Consider the following 18,562-nt stretch of genomic DNA (forward strand, 5'->3'; position numbering starts at 1 on the left):
ATTGAAAAGAACAGGTCATAAGGAAACTTTTAAAACAAACTTCCTTGACAAATGCAAACAATGAAAAGACTGATATCTTTTATGTCCTATCTCAAAATGGATTTTTTGCACAGTAACAAAAATGACTGAGCATCTTTGGGTGTCACATTCATCTAGGGAGGAAAAAGGTGATAGCAAGATGTGGAGCACTCTAAAGGCCTTGGCTTTTAGCTGAATATTCCACAGTAAGAGGTTAGGTCCAGTTCAATAATTAATCCAGGAATGTCCGTGAGAAGTCCAAGGTGCCATACTAAAATATAACCTCGATAGCATGGTAATCTAGCTACACACAAGGCATCATCTGCAGCTGAAAGGAGAGACTTCAATTTCTGACCTTATAAAGAGCATTAGGTTTGTTTAACGCAGGAAACAGGTAGCGTCAGTTTGAAATACATGCAAGTATACTGCAACCTTTACTATTCCCACCAGGTTCCAGTGTAAAGAGTATCCTTCCCAGAGAAGTAAGGAGTCCTGCGTACCTAAAGCTTATCTTACCTTTTTTGATACTGAAGATTTCACTTTCTTAAAAGCTTCCTCAAAGTGTTTATGGGAAATCTTGATTTCTCCTTAGAGAACAGAGCATAATGTGTTAAAACTGCAGCCAAGTGACAATCAAGCTATTGTTGTGTGCATTTCAAGGCAGCATTCCTGGAACCTAGCCAACTGCATGTGCTAGTCAGTTGGATGAGATCAAATTCAGCAATGTTAAGACCACCTGAACTCGTAGCCTCCTGTTTAAGATTTTAGACAAGATCTTAATCCCTCTAGTCCCTGCACCTTAAGCCAAAGAATGTTTGTTTCAGAAAGTTGTTAGGTATTTACCTAAGTTTTTACCTGCAGACTGAGAGTTTCATTTTTAAAGATCTGACTTAACTGCAGCTTGCATCAAATCCAGTTAGAATTCAAGTCCCTCAACCCTTCTGGAAGTGAGTGCCTCAAATCCTGCTGCTTTCAGTTCTGGGGTCTATTTTCTATACATACTTATTATTAAACTTCCATACAGAGTGCTAGTGAGTAAGTACCTAGAAAACATTTTATCATTCCAGCTTTACTACAGGATGCTCAATTCCTTAATAATTGACTTTATAGTACTGCCTGGCATTACCCAGAAGTGATGCAAGCTTTCAGTTCTACAACTGTGTTTAAGTTTATGCAAACTGCCTTTTTGACCTTACTGTGGATTGCTGCATTAATTATTCCTAATCATAACCTTCTGAACAGGTTTTTGGTGTTGGTTTTTTTTTTAGTATGCTAAGACATATGCACACCTTAAATCACAGAATCTTCTGCTCTCCCATGCAAGTGACTTGTTTAGACTTAAGAATCCCAAGATACCATTACCATACTGATTCATTGCAATCCTAATATTATACCCAGATATTAGATGTGATAAAGGTACAGACAGTATGTCTTTAGTCAACCTGGTGAATTTTAAATGCATTTCATTGCAATGATTTTGTTTGCACAGATGTGTACTGTTGCTACCTTTGTAATGTGAAGTGGGGTGTGCTGACATAAAAAACTGTCAGGACTCCTCATTAATGTATTTGTCTGAGTTAGAACAATCTGCTGATATAACAAAAAACTATGTAGTGAATGGAAAGCACTAAATTAAATAAGAGCTTATTTAAGGTATAAAACAGAACAGCAAATAGTCTACAATTATGACTACCTGCTTGAAAAGTAAAGATGAGGGTTAAAGTTCATTGAACTAAACACACGTCCTTACTGCTCTTTCTTATCTTAGTTCTCTGAAGCTCTTATTCAAGATTCCCATCACTGTATGATGTTATACCAGTATAAAGGTGTAGACTAAAAATACCATCATTTCAACTTATTTTTCTAAGGAAACCCTACTTACAGTAAGAAAGTTCAATGTGGGTCTTTCACAGAAGCCAAATTACTTTAAGGTTGAGTCATCAAAACTCCAAAAATAATAAAATGAAGCTATGAGAATTTAATTCTGCTTTCAGTTTTGTTTTTAAGCCTGTAACTCTTTAATCAAATTGTGAAACAAGATACAGCCTCAGCTATAGGGAGAGAGGAAAGGAATAAACAGCATTCAGCAACTAGGACGATCGGTATCAGTAAGGACATAGTTATCAGAAAAGGTCAAGGTGAAACTGCTGGTAGCTATGGCTAGGCATAAACATGCTTTTATCTACTGCTAGGTAAAGTAGTTTTACCTCTTACTGAAAGTAAGTTAGGCTACTTCATGCTTATTGTGTGATAAAAACAGGCACAAGGCTTGATCCCATGGAGAATTCAGCTGTCAGTAATCTATACCTTGTTGTCTTACTTTTTTACATAGTTTGCCTTGATTTCTGATGACAAAACCATTTAGTCTTAAGTAGGTATGAGTGTTTTATCAGTTAAAACAATTTATATTAATAAATTAATGATAAAATAATGAAGTACATCAACAGGTATAACTTAACCAAATATGAAATTCTTGGTTTTTTTATAGCTATTTACATAGACGAGTGAAGGAAGGATAGCTGGTTCCCTTTCCTCTTAATTTGAAAGTATCAAACAAGGACCATATCTTGCTTTTCAAATTCAACTGCAAAGATACAAAACTTTAATCTCAGTTGTTAAACCACACTCGCTCTTAACTGCTTTAACAAGAAGTCTCATACACTCCTTCTTAAGATCAGCTTTATAGACTATGCAGGTGCTGTGGGGTCACTGAATATCTTATAATATCCAAAAAGGCCGGCCTGGGGTAAGGTCATAGTTTAGAAGGTCAGTGAATTTGCCTTTTCAGCTGGAAGTATTAAGAACTCCTCATACCCTATATGTTCTTTGTAACTACATCTATTTGAAATAATATACAGGAAGTATTAAACTAAAATGGGACAGGTATGAGGTTAACAGTAAGTCAGCACGACCAGATGGTGTTCACCCAAAGGTGCTGAAGGAACTTGGCTATGAAACTGCAGAACTGCTGGCTAAATCAAGTAACTTGTTTCAGCCACCAAAGGACTGGTAAACTCCAAGGGACTGTAGAAGGGACTGGTAAACTCCAAGGGATTGTAGGATCTATCCTTTGGTGGACTAAAAGCTGATTAAAGGGTATGAAATAGAGTATAAGGATTAATGGTCACCCTTCAGGATAGGGAACAAGCAGCAGTAGCGTCCTGCTCTGGCACTGGTGCTAAAATCTGTTCTATACAGCATGTTGATCAGTGGTTTGGGGAAGGGAGCCACAAGTGGAAACTCCAGTTTTGCAAGTGATACTGAACTCTTTTGAGTAGTCAGATGTTGGACCAGTGATGAGAAACTCCAGCACGACTCTAAACTGAAAGCCTGACTGACTGTTGTTAGGATTCCCCCCTCTTTTACACCAAGCTGCAGTATCTGGCAATTCCCAGACTGCAGTGACCCACCTCATCAGCTGTTCAAGTTGGATGTAGAAGTTATGGATTCTTGTGAAAAATACCACAAAAAGGATACATTTCCATTTCACGATAAACAAGTTGCTTCAAGCAAACCACTGCTGAGTGTTAAAAACACCCCACAACCCTGAACTGATCTAGAGGGAGAACACCAGGTACAACCAGGAAGTTGCCACAGACTTTCTACAGAACAGAAAGTGGCAGCACTGATCTCAGCCAGGTGAGTCCAAACTACTGCCTGATAAGGACACACATCACCCATGTACAGGCATGCACAGAGGATGGGAGGGGAGGCACTTACAGTAACACTGAAGGAAGAAATTCTCCAGTCTGTGTACACATACTACCCTTTTGAAGAGAGAAATGAACAAAACCACCAGCCAGGGCTGACAGCCTGGAAATTCAAACCCAAGGACATCCCAAATAGGCAGCTGCTGTAAACATGCAGATCAAGCTAGGCATCTATTACAGACTTGCTGGCTGCCTACACGTCCATACAGTAAGTGCTCAGGCTGCAATCGTAATTGTGGCTGCTGAATTCATGTGATGAACATCTCTGATAGATTCAAGCCTGCTGTATTTTATAAGCCTACTTGTAAAACAAACCAGATAAACTCAGAAATTTCCATCTCAAATCAGAAGCTTTTATCATCTACAGTAAACAAAATGGGTATCCAAGTCACACAACTGTGAAGGCTGTCCTACTTTGTTTCTTTGTTTTCCCCCACTCTAAACCAACACACTAGTTCCTCAAAACAAGAAATGCAAACAGTCTGCTCTGTTAACCTACTGCTGTTAAAAACCAGATGAGACCGGATATTTACTAGATCAAACAGAATGAATCAAAGCCATCAAAATTCCAGCATGGTTCTTAGGCTTTCATTATGCCTCTGATGTCTAAGATGTTTTCCAAGGACATAAAGTCACAACTCCATCTTAGCTTTGCATTTTGACTTAAAGGTAAAATAACAAGCAAAATTACTGGAAAAACGAATCTAGATGCACATTTTATGTACAAGAGCTTCAATTTCCAATTACATTTTCCTATCTGTATAGAAAAAGAAAAATTAAAAGCCAGGAAAACGGAACTTAAAATTGCAGAGATATGGAAAAGGCAGACATTGTACTTGAAACTATTTATAATTCCCTGTTAAAGTCCTGGCAAGAGCTCTTGATGAGCTCAACACCTGAGATGAAACGTGGCACTCAGGTTTTCCAAGCACTAGTACACTAGATGCAAGTATTCAGTTAAACAACACAACTGAATTCCAAAGGTATATGATCAGTATGTCTGCAGTTAAAAATGGACTCAAATCTGCAAATAAGTCAGTATAATTAGTCTTTGATGGTGTTGTGGAAATTTGGCAAAGGTGTATTCAGTCTAGTATATGAATTGTCAGTTTATACTACTACAATAGTACGTATATACATACATAGACACACTATTATACTGCTACAGTTTAACATAAAATTTTCTTTTGGGTTACAAGGCTCAGTTCTTTTAGGAAGAAAATATGGTGAACCTGCAGCATATCCAGTTTTTCCTATACTCTCCCCTGCAATTACTTCAAAGATGCTTATGTGTTCTTGAAACAAATCCGACAATTTTTGTTTGGGTCAGCCTTTGTGCTTGTCTTGAACGACCTTAAATACTTTATAGTCCATTCATCTTCTCCATATTCAGTTAAGATTTCTGTAAGCTTGCTTACCTTTCTTGATTTGAGTATTCTGCAGGGCCATTTCCTGTCTTAAGGCACAAACTGAAGCCTCACGCACTAGAGCGGAAAGGTCTGCTCCTCTACAGATACAAACAGAATAGGTTATTGTAGGATAAACCCTCTTGTCTTTTGCTGACAGCATACAGAAAGGCAAAACACTACAGATCACGGTAAGAGACGGGTTGTGCTGTCATGAAGAATAATCTTCAGAACACTGGAAAGAGGGACAAGAGCTACACAGTGCTGCAGCCTTCGTTATGGACTGACATCCTCCAGAGCCTAATCATAGATTAAGATCAAATAAATGGGAACAAGGGAAGCGACAAAACCCCCATTTAACAGCCTTAAAAATGCCAAAGGACTGATTAATACTGTGCCATTTGGTGGGAACAGGATACATTTTTTTTCCTATCAATCTTATGAAAGATTCAAATGGAATCACCCATTATTACAAAAGGGAGTTGCCTTCTCAAAGCTGCATCAACAGTTAATATGCTCATAAAATAACAGTATCAAGAAAACAGGGTCAGATCAATCATTCTAAAGATTTGCTTCTAGTTTCCAGCTGTTTGACTTTTCACAAGCCTTTAAACTGGTGCAAGTCACTGAACCAAGGACAATTCTCAGTTAACTCCCCTTGCTTCATTTGTGGGTGCCAGATATGCTGCTGTATTAAAATAATGAAACCAAACCCCACAACCAACCCCCAACAACAAACCCCAAACAGAAAACCAAAGAAAAAGATCCCAAACAAAAAACTCCCCACAACCAAACACCCCCCCAAATGACAGTGAGTGAAAGGGGCAGAGAAAGAAAAGGTACTGATCTTTCCCAAGTATGAAACAATGACAAACTAGAAATCATTATTGATGATAGCCTCCATTCCTTAATTCAAAAGTAATGTTGTGACAAGCAACTTTAACTTCTGGGTACTCCAGAAAATCATGAACTATTAATAAGTCATTTAATAGATTAAAGCTTTTTGAAGTTTTGTAGAATGCAACTACACTTTATTCTGACAGATACAGCTAGTGAGCTTTCCTAAAACACATGCCTTGGTATTCCCAAAGCACAAGTTGAAATAGGCCCTCACTGCTTTGTCAAGCACACTGCTTTCAACTCTCTGACAGGAGCTGGTTATGGTTGTTAAACCAATTTGCTTTCCATCATCACTGTATATGGGTCCACAATTTAGAGGGCTCTTTTATCCTCAGATTATGCAAGATGAGAAAATAAAGCCAGGCAAAACCAAGAGGCCTCTGCTGATTTGTATTTACAACATGAAGAGGACTATTCCAGATGAAAGAGACCTTAGGATCCGTATGCTCCTACAGACTCCTTGGGAAAAGCCTAACTGAAAGCAAGAAAAGTAGTGTAAGGGAGAAGGTTTATGAACCCTAAAAGTTAAGACATTGTCTTAATAATAGCAACATAACAAACATACTTACACATCAGAAGATCTTTAGCACTGCATATTAAATATTAAAGTCAAAACTAGAAGCTACTCACGTATAACAATCACAGTGTTGACTGTAAGCTATTTCTTCAAGGCTTACATCAGTATCCAGTGGAGGTCGGGTGCCATCCTGAAGGGATTAGATAATAGGAAGATAAGAAACCCCTATTTTTTACACGTGCTATCCTCAAAATTACTGAGTTTCATCTATCAGAAATCATACAGGGCTCTGAAACAATCCCTGAAATATCCACATTTATTAATGCTTTTAATCTCAAACCCACAAGAAGGACAAGCAGCCTTAAAAACATTTCATTATGAAATATTAAATAATGCTAAATTTTAAACTTCCCACCAACAGATTAGATTTTCTCTAAGAAAATGATGGCCAGCCTGTCACAGGGCAATGCAACACTGACACTGTTCCAGATGGAAACGTGTCTTATGGAACTGGTTACAATCACAGCATTGCTTAGCTGAACTTCTAGTTTTACTATGTGTTGAAATCGAACACCTAAGCAATAAGCATGTAGATTTAGTCTTATCACCTTGAAGACTGAACTAGTTCATCTTTTATTTCTACACGTGTATTTTCAAACGTAGAAGGTTTCCATTCTGGATTTCATGAAAGCTTACACATACTGTAGACAGTCCTGTAGACTGACACTACTCTTCTGTATCATTACTGCTTGCTCCACAAAAATCCCAGAAGTGGTTTCCTTTGTTATTATTTTTGCATCTCCAACAGCAAAAAACTGTTGACCAACATTATAAATTATTTGTTGAAACTAGCCAACCAAGTTGTCAAATGCCGTAAGCATGGTGATCCATTACCCTTAGACAACAGTGAAGTAGTACCACGGTAGTACAAAGATTCCAGATGTCTACAGTATCAAACAACACCTGAGTTTAGACGGGAAGGGACACTTCTTGATACAACGGATACATTTCTGCCAGAAAATCAGTTGACAGAAATGCACAAATTCATGTAATTCTTTTCTGACTTCTTCAGGTGAACTACTACATACCTACAATACCTCCAACAAGGAAGAAACCCAAGATGTATAGCAACTGACAAGTTAAACCCCTGGAATATGTAACAGTAGAATAATCACGAGTCCGGGCAGTTCTTACCCATTGCTGAGTATGGGAACAATCCTGAATGAATCTTTGGCAGAACACCAGTCAGGGAAGAGGGGGTGGAAAACAAACCAAAAGAAACAAAGGAACAGCCTGATTTTGAAACATCTTGAAATGTTTCAACATCTTGACTTTAACCTGGAAGCAAGGAAGCCTCATACAATTTGATATGGGATACTGCAGTAATTGTACAAGACTGCAAGCCAGACACCACCTTTGCTAAAGAGAAATGTTTTACCTATTGCTTTGAATAGCAAACATGTTGGGCATTGTCTGAGGGGTCTGATCTGCCTTCTTTGGAGAGTAGTACGTGCACCAGAGAAGCCTGATACAGCTTCCAGGAATGTAACTAACACTAGTAACCTAAACGTGTGAAGACATGCTTCTCTTGCATAATTAATATGCAATTTGAAAATGCCTGATTTTACAAGTTAACTGAAACAGAACTCTCTCATTTCACAACAAGGCTTCAACCCACATTTAGGCAGGGTGCCTTACAACCTATACCTCCCCTTTACTCCCTTCTTTACTCCTCAGTGCTGCCTTTGTAAGCATCCATGTTTTCCCTCAGCAACGATTTTCAGTTTTCACATCCTGTGCATGTATTCCTCAGGGATTTCTGGGAATGCATACGGTCACCATCACATTTGCACCAAACATTTGGGTTCATCTAGCCCTGAGCACGTATTTAAGCAAGTGTTCCTGTTCTCAAATTTCCTTACCTAGAATGCATGGATGAAATCTGACCAAACCCAAGGTATTTCAATTCATTTAACATATATTTCTCTCTCCATATTCCATGCTGTTATTGTAGATAACTCCTATACATTTTTAAAGAAAATAACAACCTATGTCTTGTTATTGCTAGTGTTAAGAACAAATCTTTGCCTAGCTTTATGAGAACTCTGGTGACTGCAGAAGTAGTAAAGGGAGAGCAGCTTCAACCTCCTCATGGAATGGACATAGAAACACACAAAGACTCATTCAGAGAGTGTTTTATCTCATTTCTGCTGGCCTCTTAATTCAAGAACTGAGGAAAAATAATCCATCAAAGACTTGACATCTCAATCACTACAAAGATTTGTAATAAAATTAAGACTGGTATGAATTCAGTATGCATGGAAGTATTTGGCATTCCAAAAATAACATGCCCTGATAACCAATGACAGGATCCACAGGAACCAAGCTGGTAAACACTATGCAATGTGTTGCCTGTATCACAAGAAGGCACATGTTCAGATAAGGCCACAGTAAAGACGGTTTGTCAGCAGAAATACACTCTGGTAACAGGATAACGACAAGGTTACCACATCCCATGGGCCACTCCTCTTGGTGTGATCTCAACATTCAGACTGTAGCCAGTGTCATTATCAGGAGGAGGGAGCAAAGACACTTCTCAGCAACCTCGCCCAAGATTTATGGCAGCTGAAGTAAGCACAATTTTAACTGTTTGGTTCTTTAAGGGAATCTAGAAAACACTTCCAGCAACTATTTGCCACTGCCAGTCAGGAGGAAGCCAAGAGATGAGTGAGGACAACACAGAGTTCCTTATCCTCAGTATAGCACACAAGTGATCCTGGCATTACCCACATAGATGCATGCACCTTGGTGACTGTATGTGGCTGTGAGAGTGTGAGCAGGTCAATTTGATGAGAGAGTAAAAGAAACCAGTTTTGTTTAATGCCTCCTTCCTCTCCCAGGCAGTCTTGCATCACCAACCTTTGCTGCACTGTTTCCCCACACCACTGATTACAGTGAAAGCACCTGAGATCCTACAAACCTCCAAAGATTCTCCAGCAAAAATTAGGGAGAGCAAGACCGGCATGTTACACACCAGAGCAGAGTCTGTACCAAAAGCTTTCTGCTTACATAGTCTAGTGACTGACTCACCCTTACTACCCATTTCTTCCAGAAGAACAGGGTTGTTTCTTTTAAGGCAGAACAATCACATAAACCCATTTTTTAAAGAACACATTGAGTTATCTTTAAAAACAAATGTGGTGAAATAAAAACCATCATTCCTTATGGTATGCTTGAAGGATGATTCAGGGATGTTACACTCAGATTCTCTTTAGGTCTTTTAAAAGGCAACCATCTTTAAGAAGAAGGTTGTAAAAAGTTTTAACTGAAATATTCTCATAATATATAGAAAAAATTAACTGAGTTAGAGCTAACAACAAATAGGGGCATACTTCTTTTTCCTCCATGAAGTACAAATGAAGGAAAGTCTAACATCCTGAATTTGTAACAAGAGTCTGACTTTTGGAACAACTATTTTGGCACGAAGGAACACGCTTGAATGAGTTCTCACTTTGTGAATTCTCCTATGGGATTAACTATTGCCGATACCACAACTTTATGCTTACGTGAGTCTGAATTACCTTTTTCACAAAGTTGCTAGGTAATTTTTGCCACACTCTTCATAACACAGTGCTAACTTTCCTTAGAGTGAAGACTTGGTCTCCTCTGCAGTTCACAAAAACATCCATAAAATTGGACTGAATATCTGCTTTTAACAACCAATGCTGCTGATCTACTGGAAGAAGCAGAAAATATCCAAGTAATTCATGATGATTTCCATGTTCTTTTTTAACGGCCTTGATTACTGCTGTAATACTTAGAGAATCATAGAATGGTTTGGGTTGGAAAAGACCTTAAAGCTCATCCAGTTCCAACTCCCCTGCCATGGGCAGGGATACCTCACACTAGACCATGTCACCCAAGACTCCATCCAGCCTGGTCTTGAGCACTCCCAGAGATGGAGCATTCACAGCTTGCTTGGGCAATCTGTTCCGCTGCCTCAGCACCTTCACAGTAAAGAACTTCTTCCTTAGAATTCTATAATCCACATCTCTGAAGTGGCAGAATGTGCCATTAACCCCAGGGAGGACCCACCATATTTCACATTTTGACCTACAACCTTTATCATCACAAGATTCCTTTAATCCTAAAGGCAACTACGTGGCAGAATTGCTGTTGAGCAAATTCAGCTGGAGCTTGTGAATCATCCTGGTTGAACGTGTGGAACCCCCCCCCAGAAAAGTTTGCAAAACACTTCTAGGGCCATTACTCACACAGATAGGAATCTTTTCATTAAATCTGTTCAAATTGTAACTACTAAGGCAGCAGCTTCTATGTTTACCATGTTTGCTTTACTCAAGATTTATCAGCTCAGAGCAATTTTAACAGCAGATGCAACTGATGGTTTATTTTTATGACCTCATGTAATATCTGCAAGTGTTTCCTGAGACAGGATCCTGCAATTCTCTGTAAAATTTCACTTTGTCTTAAATCATTCCACCAAGCTTTGAGAGAGGGATTTATTTCCAAATACTCACTTTGGTGATGGTCTTTAAAATAGCAAGTCGATCTTCAGGTGGTGGCAAACCCACATACAGTGTTTTATCCAGTCGACCTGGGCGCAGGATAGCTGGGTCAATTATATCTTAGGGAGGGGGAAAGAAGAAAATAATATCCAGAAATGAAATACATGCTTAGGAAAGTGTACACATGAGAAGCAATATATCCATACTTGTACTGAGATTCAAAGAAGGCAAAATTTGTGCCAGGATTTGAAGCTCTGAGCATTAAAATAGCTGATTGAAATAGTTTCATCTCTGTCAAGTAGGAGCCTCTATTACCCAGAACAGTAAAGCTTCATCTCTCAAAGATGGCTTATAAATACCAGCTTCATCTCTTCACAAATGAAAACAACTCTATCTTGTCATTATAGTACTAGAACATCTTTACTGTCATATCTAGCATGGTTGAATGAGGAGTTCCACATTAATTCACAACAAGGGGAAAAAGTGCTTCCAGTTTATTATGTTCTCTTGGCAAAATGTTGCTAACACACAATCTACATGCATTCATATTAAAGGTGAAGAATTGGTAAAAGTTAAGCAGTTAATACTTACTATAGAGATGTTTAAAAGAACACCAGCCAAACCCCCAAACAGTAGCATGGAAGCACAGATATCCCTTTTTGGCAAATGAAAACAGTTTCATAGAATCCCAGACTGGTTTGTGTTGGAAAGGACCTTAAAGCTCATCCAGTTCCAACCCCTGCCACGGGCAGGGACACCTTCCACTAGACCAGGTTGCTCCAAGCGCCGTTCAGCCTGGCCTTGAACACTGCCAGGGATGGGGCAGCCACAGCTTCTCTGGGCACCCTGTGCCAGCGCCTCACCACCCTCACAGGGAAGAACTTTTGCCTAATACCTAACCTAACCCTCCCCTCTGACAGTTTAAAGCCAAGAGAGCTGAAAGCAAAGTTTGCTTAGCTCTGTCAAGAGTCCTACTACCTGATCTACCACAGTAGTCTTGATTCACTTTTTAAAGATGTGTACAGTTTTGTTCAAGTTACTCTCTCACCTACGCTTAAAGGACAAAAGGTAAAATGAGATGCATACATAAAAGCTGCTCCACTATCTTTTTCTTGGACAAAAGCTTTTTCCCCCCAAGATACAGCAGGCATGGCCAGAGGCATCTATGTAGGCAAAAATCAGCTATTGAAGATGGTGAGGGAAAAAAAAGGAAGAACTTGATGTGTTAATTTAATCCAGACCAGATGAAACAAGAGTTAAGCAGAATCCCTGCCATGGGATCTAACATCTTTCTTGTATGTCTGTGTACAGTGCTATATGATACTTTATCTTGCTTTTGGCACAAGTGCACTTTCCTGTTTTCATGTGCCTGTGGACAGAAGTCTTGCCACATTATTAAGGTCAGATGACAAAGTTCACTCAACAGATCAATTACAACAATGAAAACAAACACTCGCAAGAGGGATTGCATTACACCACCATGCACTTGAAAACTTCCGCATTTGAAGTTTCAAAAGCTCTTTAAAAATACTTGACATGGAAAAAGCTATTTCCATTTTGCACACTTGAGAACATGGCACAATGATATCAAGTTAATGATACAGTCTAAAGACGCATTCATCCATTTGTGTGTTAGTGATTACACTGCCCACATTCAAAGAGTTACAACAACGCAAGCTAACTCAGTATGTTACAGAAATGGTGGTTTATGCTGAGAAGACCATACCAAAGTTGAAAACAAGGATCTACACTCCCCACCTCTCTATGAGTGAATTCACTTAATTCTGCTGGCTCAAACCTGGGCCTGAAGTTGTTGAAAATTCAAGTCACATAACACAGAAAATGAGTATTTACTCACTGGTCAAACCCACTCATTCGATGCCCTTCATATCTGTTTAAAAGAATTGAATAATGCTCTTCTTTTAGGAATTTCAAAGCATTCCATCCTGATAAATCAGGAAATTCTCTCCATACCTATTATCTTGAAACTTACCTAAACAAAGAGAGTCAACTAATTTTAGATACATTTAACATTTTAATGAAAGGAAGGTGGTTATCCTAGACACCTCTTTCAAAGCCAGTTATTAGCTCTCAAGTTTGAAAGTGAAACATGGAAACGTGCTAACACACAGCACTTCTCTTCCAAGCAGTTGTCTCACAGAGAGAATATACTTCTAGTGAGAAATGTCTAGTTAGTAACTTACTGTCTTGGTTTTCTGATGTTGTCAACAGTGATGACTATGTTATTAGAAAACAGTAGTACTATTTTCCAAATAATCTGGCAAAAGTATATAATAGGACATTTAGAGTACCTCCATTCCTTGCTTTGTTTTTAAAGGTTAGAACAGGCACTAGCCTCTAGAGAATGATGTAGTATTTCAGTTTGCTATACTGCTCTCCAAACTACTACAAAATGTTATCCTCTTTATTAAATTCTATTGGAAGTATTTTTGCATGAATCCTTTGACCTCTGTGCCTGGCAAAATCTTGGAGCAGATTCTCCTGGAAGGCATGCTAAGGCACATGAAAATCAACAAGGTGCTTGGTGACAGCCAGCATGGCTTCACTAAGGGGAAATCCTGCCTGACCAATTTGGTGGCCTTCTATGATGGGGCTACAGAACTGACGGACAGGGGTAGAGCAGTTGATGTCATCTACCTGGACTTGTGCAAAGTGTTCAACACTGTCCCACACGACATCCTTGTCTCTAAATTGGAGAGACATCAATTTGATGGAGGGACCACTCGGTGGATAAAGAACTGGCTGGATGGCTGCACACAAAGAGTTGTGGTCAATGGCTTGATATCCAGCTGGAGACCAGTAACGAGTGGTGTCCCTCAGGGATCGGTGCTGGGACCGGTCTTGTTCAACATCTTCGTCGCTGACATGGACAGTGGGATTGAGTGCGCCCTCAGCAAGTTTGCCGATGACACCAAGCTGTGTGGTTCGGTTGATACGCTGGAGGGAAGGAATGACATCCAGAGGGACCTCGACACACTTGTGAGGTGGGCCGATGCCAACCTCATGAAGTTTAACCATGCCAAGTGCAAGGTCCTACACCTGGGTCGGAGCAATCCCAGGCGCAGCTACAGGTTGGGCAGAGAAGAGATTCAGAGCAGCCCTGTGGAGAAGGACTTGGGGGTGTTGGTTGATGAGAAAATGAACATGGGCCAGCAGTGTGCGCTTGCAGCCCAGAAAGCCAACTGTATCCTGGGCTGCATCAAAAGGAGCGTGAGACCTCACTTGGAGTACTGTGTACAGTTCTGGTGTCCTCAACATTAAAAGGACATGGAACTGTTGGAACAAGTCCAGAGGAGGCCACGAGGATGATCAGGGGACTGGAGCACCTCCTGTATGAAGACAGGCAGAGAAAGTTGGGGCTGTTCAGCCTGGAGAAGGCTGCGTGGAGACCTCATAGCAGCCTTCCAGTATCTGAAGAAGAGCTATAGGGATGCTGGGAAGGGACTCTTCATTAGGGACTGTAGTGACAGGAAAGGGGGTAATGGGTTAAAACTCAAACAGAGAAAGTTTGGATATAAGGAAGAAATTCTTTACTGTTAGGATGAACAGGCACTGGAATGTGCTGCCCAGGGAAGCTGTGAATGGTCCATCCCTGGCAGTGTTCAAGGCCAGGCTGGACAGAGCCTTGGGTGACATGGTTTAGTGTGAGGTGTCCCTGCCCATGGCAGGGGGGTTGGAACTAGATGATCTTAAAGTCCTTTCCAACCAAAACTATTCTATGATTCTATGACATTCTATTGTCCTATAATAAAATCTGGTAGTCTCAACACTCATTTCCAGTTGATCATTCATATTTTATCTGAACTGTGCAAGGGTCAAAAATGCTTACAAAGTTCCACGCATACACCAGAAACAACTACTGTGCTGAATCCATCAAACTTCTGCTATAGTCACTACAGCTTCTAAGATTATAAGGAAGTTGTTCCTTACTGTGAGGGTGGTGAGGCCCTGGAACAGGTTGCCCAAAGAAGTGGTAAATGTCCATCCCTGGCGGTGTTCAAGGCCAGGCTGGGCAGAGCCTTGGGTGACATGGTCTAGTGTGAGGTGTCCCTGCTCATGGCAGGGGGTTGGAACTGGATGATCTTAAGGTCCTTTCCATCCTCAACTATTCTATGATATGACTCTATGATTTGACATATACAAGACCTAGGTCCTCACATTTGTGACATTCTGCAGCTCAGAAAGGTTCCAGAAACCCTGAAAGATTCTGAGACTCTAGATGAACTCCGCAGTTAACGATTTTGCTCCTACACAACAAACGATTTCCCCTAAAATTACTGTGAAAGATACATACTGTTTAAAGGCTGGTGAAATGCAGAAATGTAATTTGTGTGAATTGGAGCTATTATGAAAGAAACTGTTCCATGCCTCACATATTAGGTGCTTTTTTTAGATCTTATCTTGCCTTTCATTCCAGAACACGTATAAACAGATATAATCATAACAAACAAAAAAAACCCAAACCAAAACTGGAACTATTATCAGAGACTGAAGATTAGTTTTCTACTGTGTTTCAAAACATGTGATTCAGGTGACTGGCTCTAGAAAACTAACAAACTTGCTAAAGAAAAACACAACTCACTGGAACTAGGACTATGCTCTAAGATAACAGTACAAGGGGATTTCTGCAAGAATTCATTACAAAAAGCTAGAGAAAAAGACCATAAATAACAGCAAAGGCAGCATCAACATTTACATCAAGCTTAAATCACTATCACTTTGTAGCATTTTACTGATTTCTTGATGTTTTCTCAGGTTACATAAAGTTCCTTAGATCCCACATAAACGCAGCAATTCTCTAAAGGGTTTGTAAATGTTCAAAGCCTGGTGAAGTAAAAGAAGAGCAGAAAGCAGCACTATCCAACAGTGAAGCTCACACTGGTAACTAGGAAACTGTGGGAAATTACAGACCTTAGTTAACAGTGGTGCTTGATGGTTTCGTAAATAACTAGTCTTGGATTTGGGGAAAGGAGTAGACTGAAAAAGAATGTAATTTTCTGACCCATAAAGCTTCTGTCATTTCTGTCTCTTTTTTCCTCTCTCTCTTTTTAATGACATTGAGTGCTTTAAAAGTTTAATCCTCTTCAGACAAAGTTTAACATTGGTTCTGCATTTAGGTAGAAAGAGATTGAGTTGGGAATACCGCATCCCTGCTAATTTAGCAGTAGTCAAGAAAGGTCCACAGAGGACTTTCAAAGTCACCGAGTAAGTGCAAAGAACATTCAAATATCCTACTTTTTAGGGTAGATCAAAGACTTATTTCAGAAGAAGAATTATCACTTGCAGATTGGTTCCTTTGTTTACCATATGCAATCTACTGTGCCTGCCCTTTTGTAAAGATGGAAATTAAGAGTGCTCCAAGTCCTTAAAAGCCATTATAAAAAAAGAATTTGGCAGTCTTCAGCCATGGGGTATATAACCCACCACCATGTCACAATAATCCCTTGTCACAGGTACTAGCATCTCACTGGAACAGCTGCACCAGGAACATACCTTGATGCCACAACTGCTACCCTACTACTAGTACTGTTATTCTTTATAATAACAGTAATATTTTTATGAGAGAAGGATCTTCTTTTGGCATGATGGTCTCTGAGGCTACAATACTGACAACATATACTACGTCATGAACAGTACCAGCAACCAACTGTAAAAGCTAACATGCATGCAACCACACTAAAAAAGAAGCAGCTTGAAAAAACATTTTCTCTCCCATTAACATGGATTAAAAAAAGATGAGATCTCACACTTCACAATACAGATCCAGTGGAAGGTTCCGCTGGGACACATATATTATTTGGATTTATATTACAACCCCCCAGCACCATTATTGCACATAAATATGACAGAAATATCTTTCATAACCATGTCAGACTTCTAAGCAAAAGAGCTTTTCCGACACCACAACTTTTATTGTCTGTGGGACTTATTTAAATTTACTAGCCAATATAAGCAGTTTCTCCTTCAGGTCTCTGCTTGAACATTTCATTCTTAGGGTGGTAAGACTGCTTTACTAGCATGAACTTCACTGTTCTCTATTTGCAGCGTGCTCCAATTAGGCACCCAAACCATACTAGTAGAATTTAATTTGGTAAACACTGCCTCTTCAGAAGCCCAATAAATGGTAAGTAAACTGCTCAAAAGAAAAAGCTGCTCTGATAAAAGCTGCACCCACTAGAACTTATGTTTCTTTGCAATACAGGCATCACAGCAGAAGTCTGTAGTCTAAACGTATCCTAGGTGTATTCACAGCTGGCATCTTTCTGAAGCAAGATACTCATCCTTATCCAAACTGCAAAGATAATTGCCTCCTCTAACAAAAGCCAGATGTGCCAAGCTCTGCTGTTCAGAAAACAGATGTTTTATCGTGTTGGCAAAACAACTCCTTTATCAAGATAGAATTCATTTCTATTTATAGAATTCATAGATACATCTACACACTCCCATTTGGTTATCAGATTTGTTATCCCTGCCTTTGAATTTTGTTTATGTTTGGCATCTTAACCTCAAATCCACTTTTTTCATCAATGTCACTGGCCAGTAATACATTGCTGATTGCAATCTGCCTCACAAATCTCCTTTAGCTTCCTTCAAATAGTAGTTCAACCCTCGTTAGTGGAAGGTGTCCCTTCCCACAGCAGGGAGTTGGAACTAGATGATCTACAAGCAGATACAGATTTAAGCATTTTCTGCTAATACGTCACCTTGTAGGTCTGTCATGATGCAAAGAACTCAAGGGGGAAACCAAGTTCAGAACATGAAGCCCAAGAAGCAAAAGACAGGCAAAAGGGAAAATGATTTAACATGAGACAGGTCCCTCAAGGCAAACAAAAATTAAAACAAAAGACTGTAAGGTTGTACTAGATTAAAAAAAAAAAAATAAAAAAAATCAATTTAAGCAGCAAAAAATACATAACTCGTGTTTTAGTTAGAATTTTATGTTCCAAGAAGATAATCCAAAATCCAATTCAGCCAAAGGTCTTTTAAAGCATTTTACAGCAATGGTATCAGGTACTAATTAAGACAGATTTGAAAGAGGCTGCTTCATCTTACACTGCCACAAGAACATGGAACAGATTAATTGATCAGGAAAGGTTTGCATTTGAGGAGACACTGTAATTTTAAGGTCAGAACAAGGTTAGCTGTAGAATTTAAGTATGCAAGAACACATGATTTCCTTAAAGAGAACTTAAGAGGTCTGATTTCTCTTGTTTATGATTTTTGGGTCCTTACCTGGCCTGTTTGTGGCAGCCATAATGAAAACCTGCTGACGATTCTCCAGACCATCCATCTCCGTGAGTAACTGGTTGACTACTCGGACACTGGCTCCTGACTTTAAATGGAGAAATGTGTCAACAAAATTGAGAATACAGCGGGAATATGAATATTTCAAAGTAAAAGGAACAAAATCTCTGTCCCAAAACATACTCAAAGTTTCTTTTTCACACCTTCAACGCAACTGTA

The 18,562-nt window shown here is 39.4% G+C and overlaps 1 protein-coding gene across 3 annotated transcripts in view; it reads right to left on the minus strand.

Annotated features, from left to right (window-relative positions):
- NVL (nuclear VCP like) overlaps nt 1-18,562 on the minus strand; it is a 41,793-nt gene that overhangs the window by 1,488 nt on the left and 21,743 nt on the right. For all 3 annotated transcript variants that reach the window (XM_057398808.1, XM_057398809.1, XM_057398810.1), the window contains 5 exons: nt 18,332-18,431; nt 11,090-11,196; nt 6,665-6,741; nt 5,147-5,235; nt 535-605 (listed from right to left, as the gene is read on the minus strand). In XM_057398808.1, coding sequence (XP_057254791.1) covers nt 535-605; nt 5,147-5,235; nt 6,665-6,741; nt 11,090-11,196; nt 18,332-18,431 — 444 coding nt within the window. The remainder of the gene's footprint in view (nt 1-534; nt 606-5,146; nt 5,236-6,664; nt 6,742-11,089; nt 11,197-18,331; nt 18,432-18,562) is intronic.

This window comes from Pezoporus wallicus, unplaced genomic scaffold (genome assembly GCF_028554395.1).
Source record: "Pezoporus wallicus isolate ANWC-B61680 ecotype Strahan unplaced genomic scaffold, APGP_CSIRO_Pwel_v1 contig_5231, whole genome shotgun sequence".
Taxonomy (NCBI): Eukaryota; Metazoa; Chordata; class Aves; order Psittaciformes; family Psittacidae; genus Pezoporus; species Pezoporus wallicus.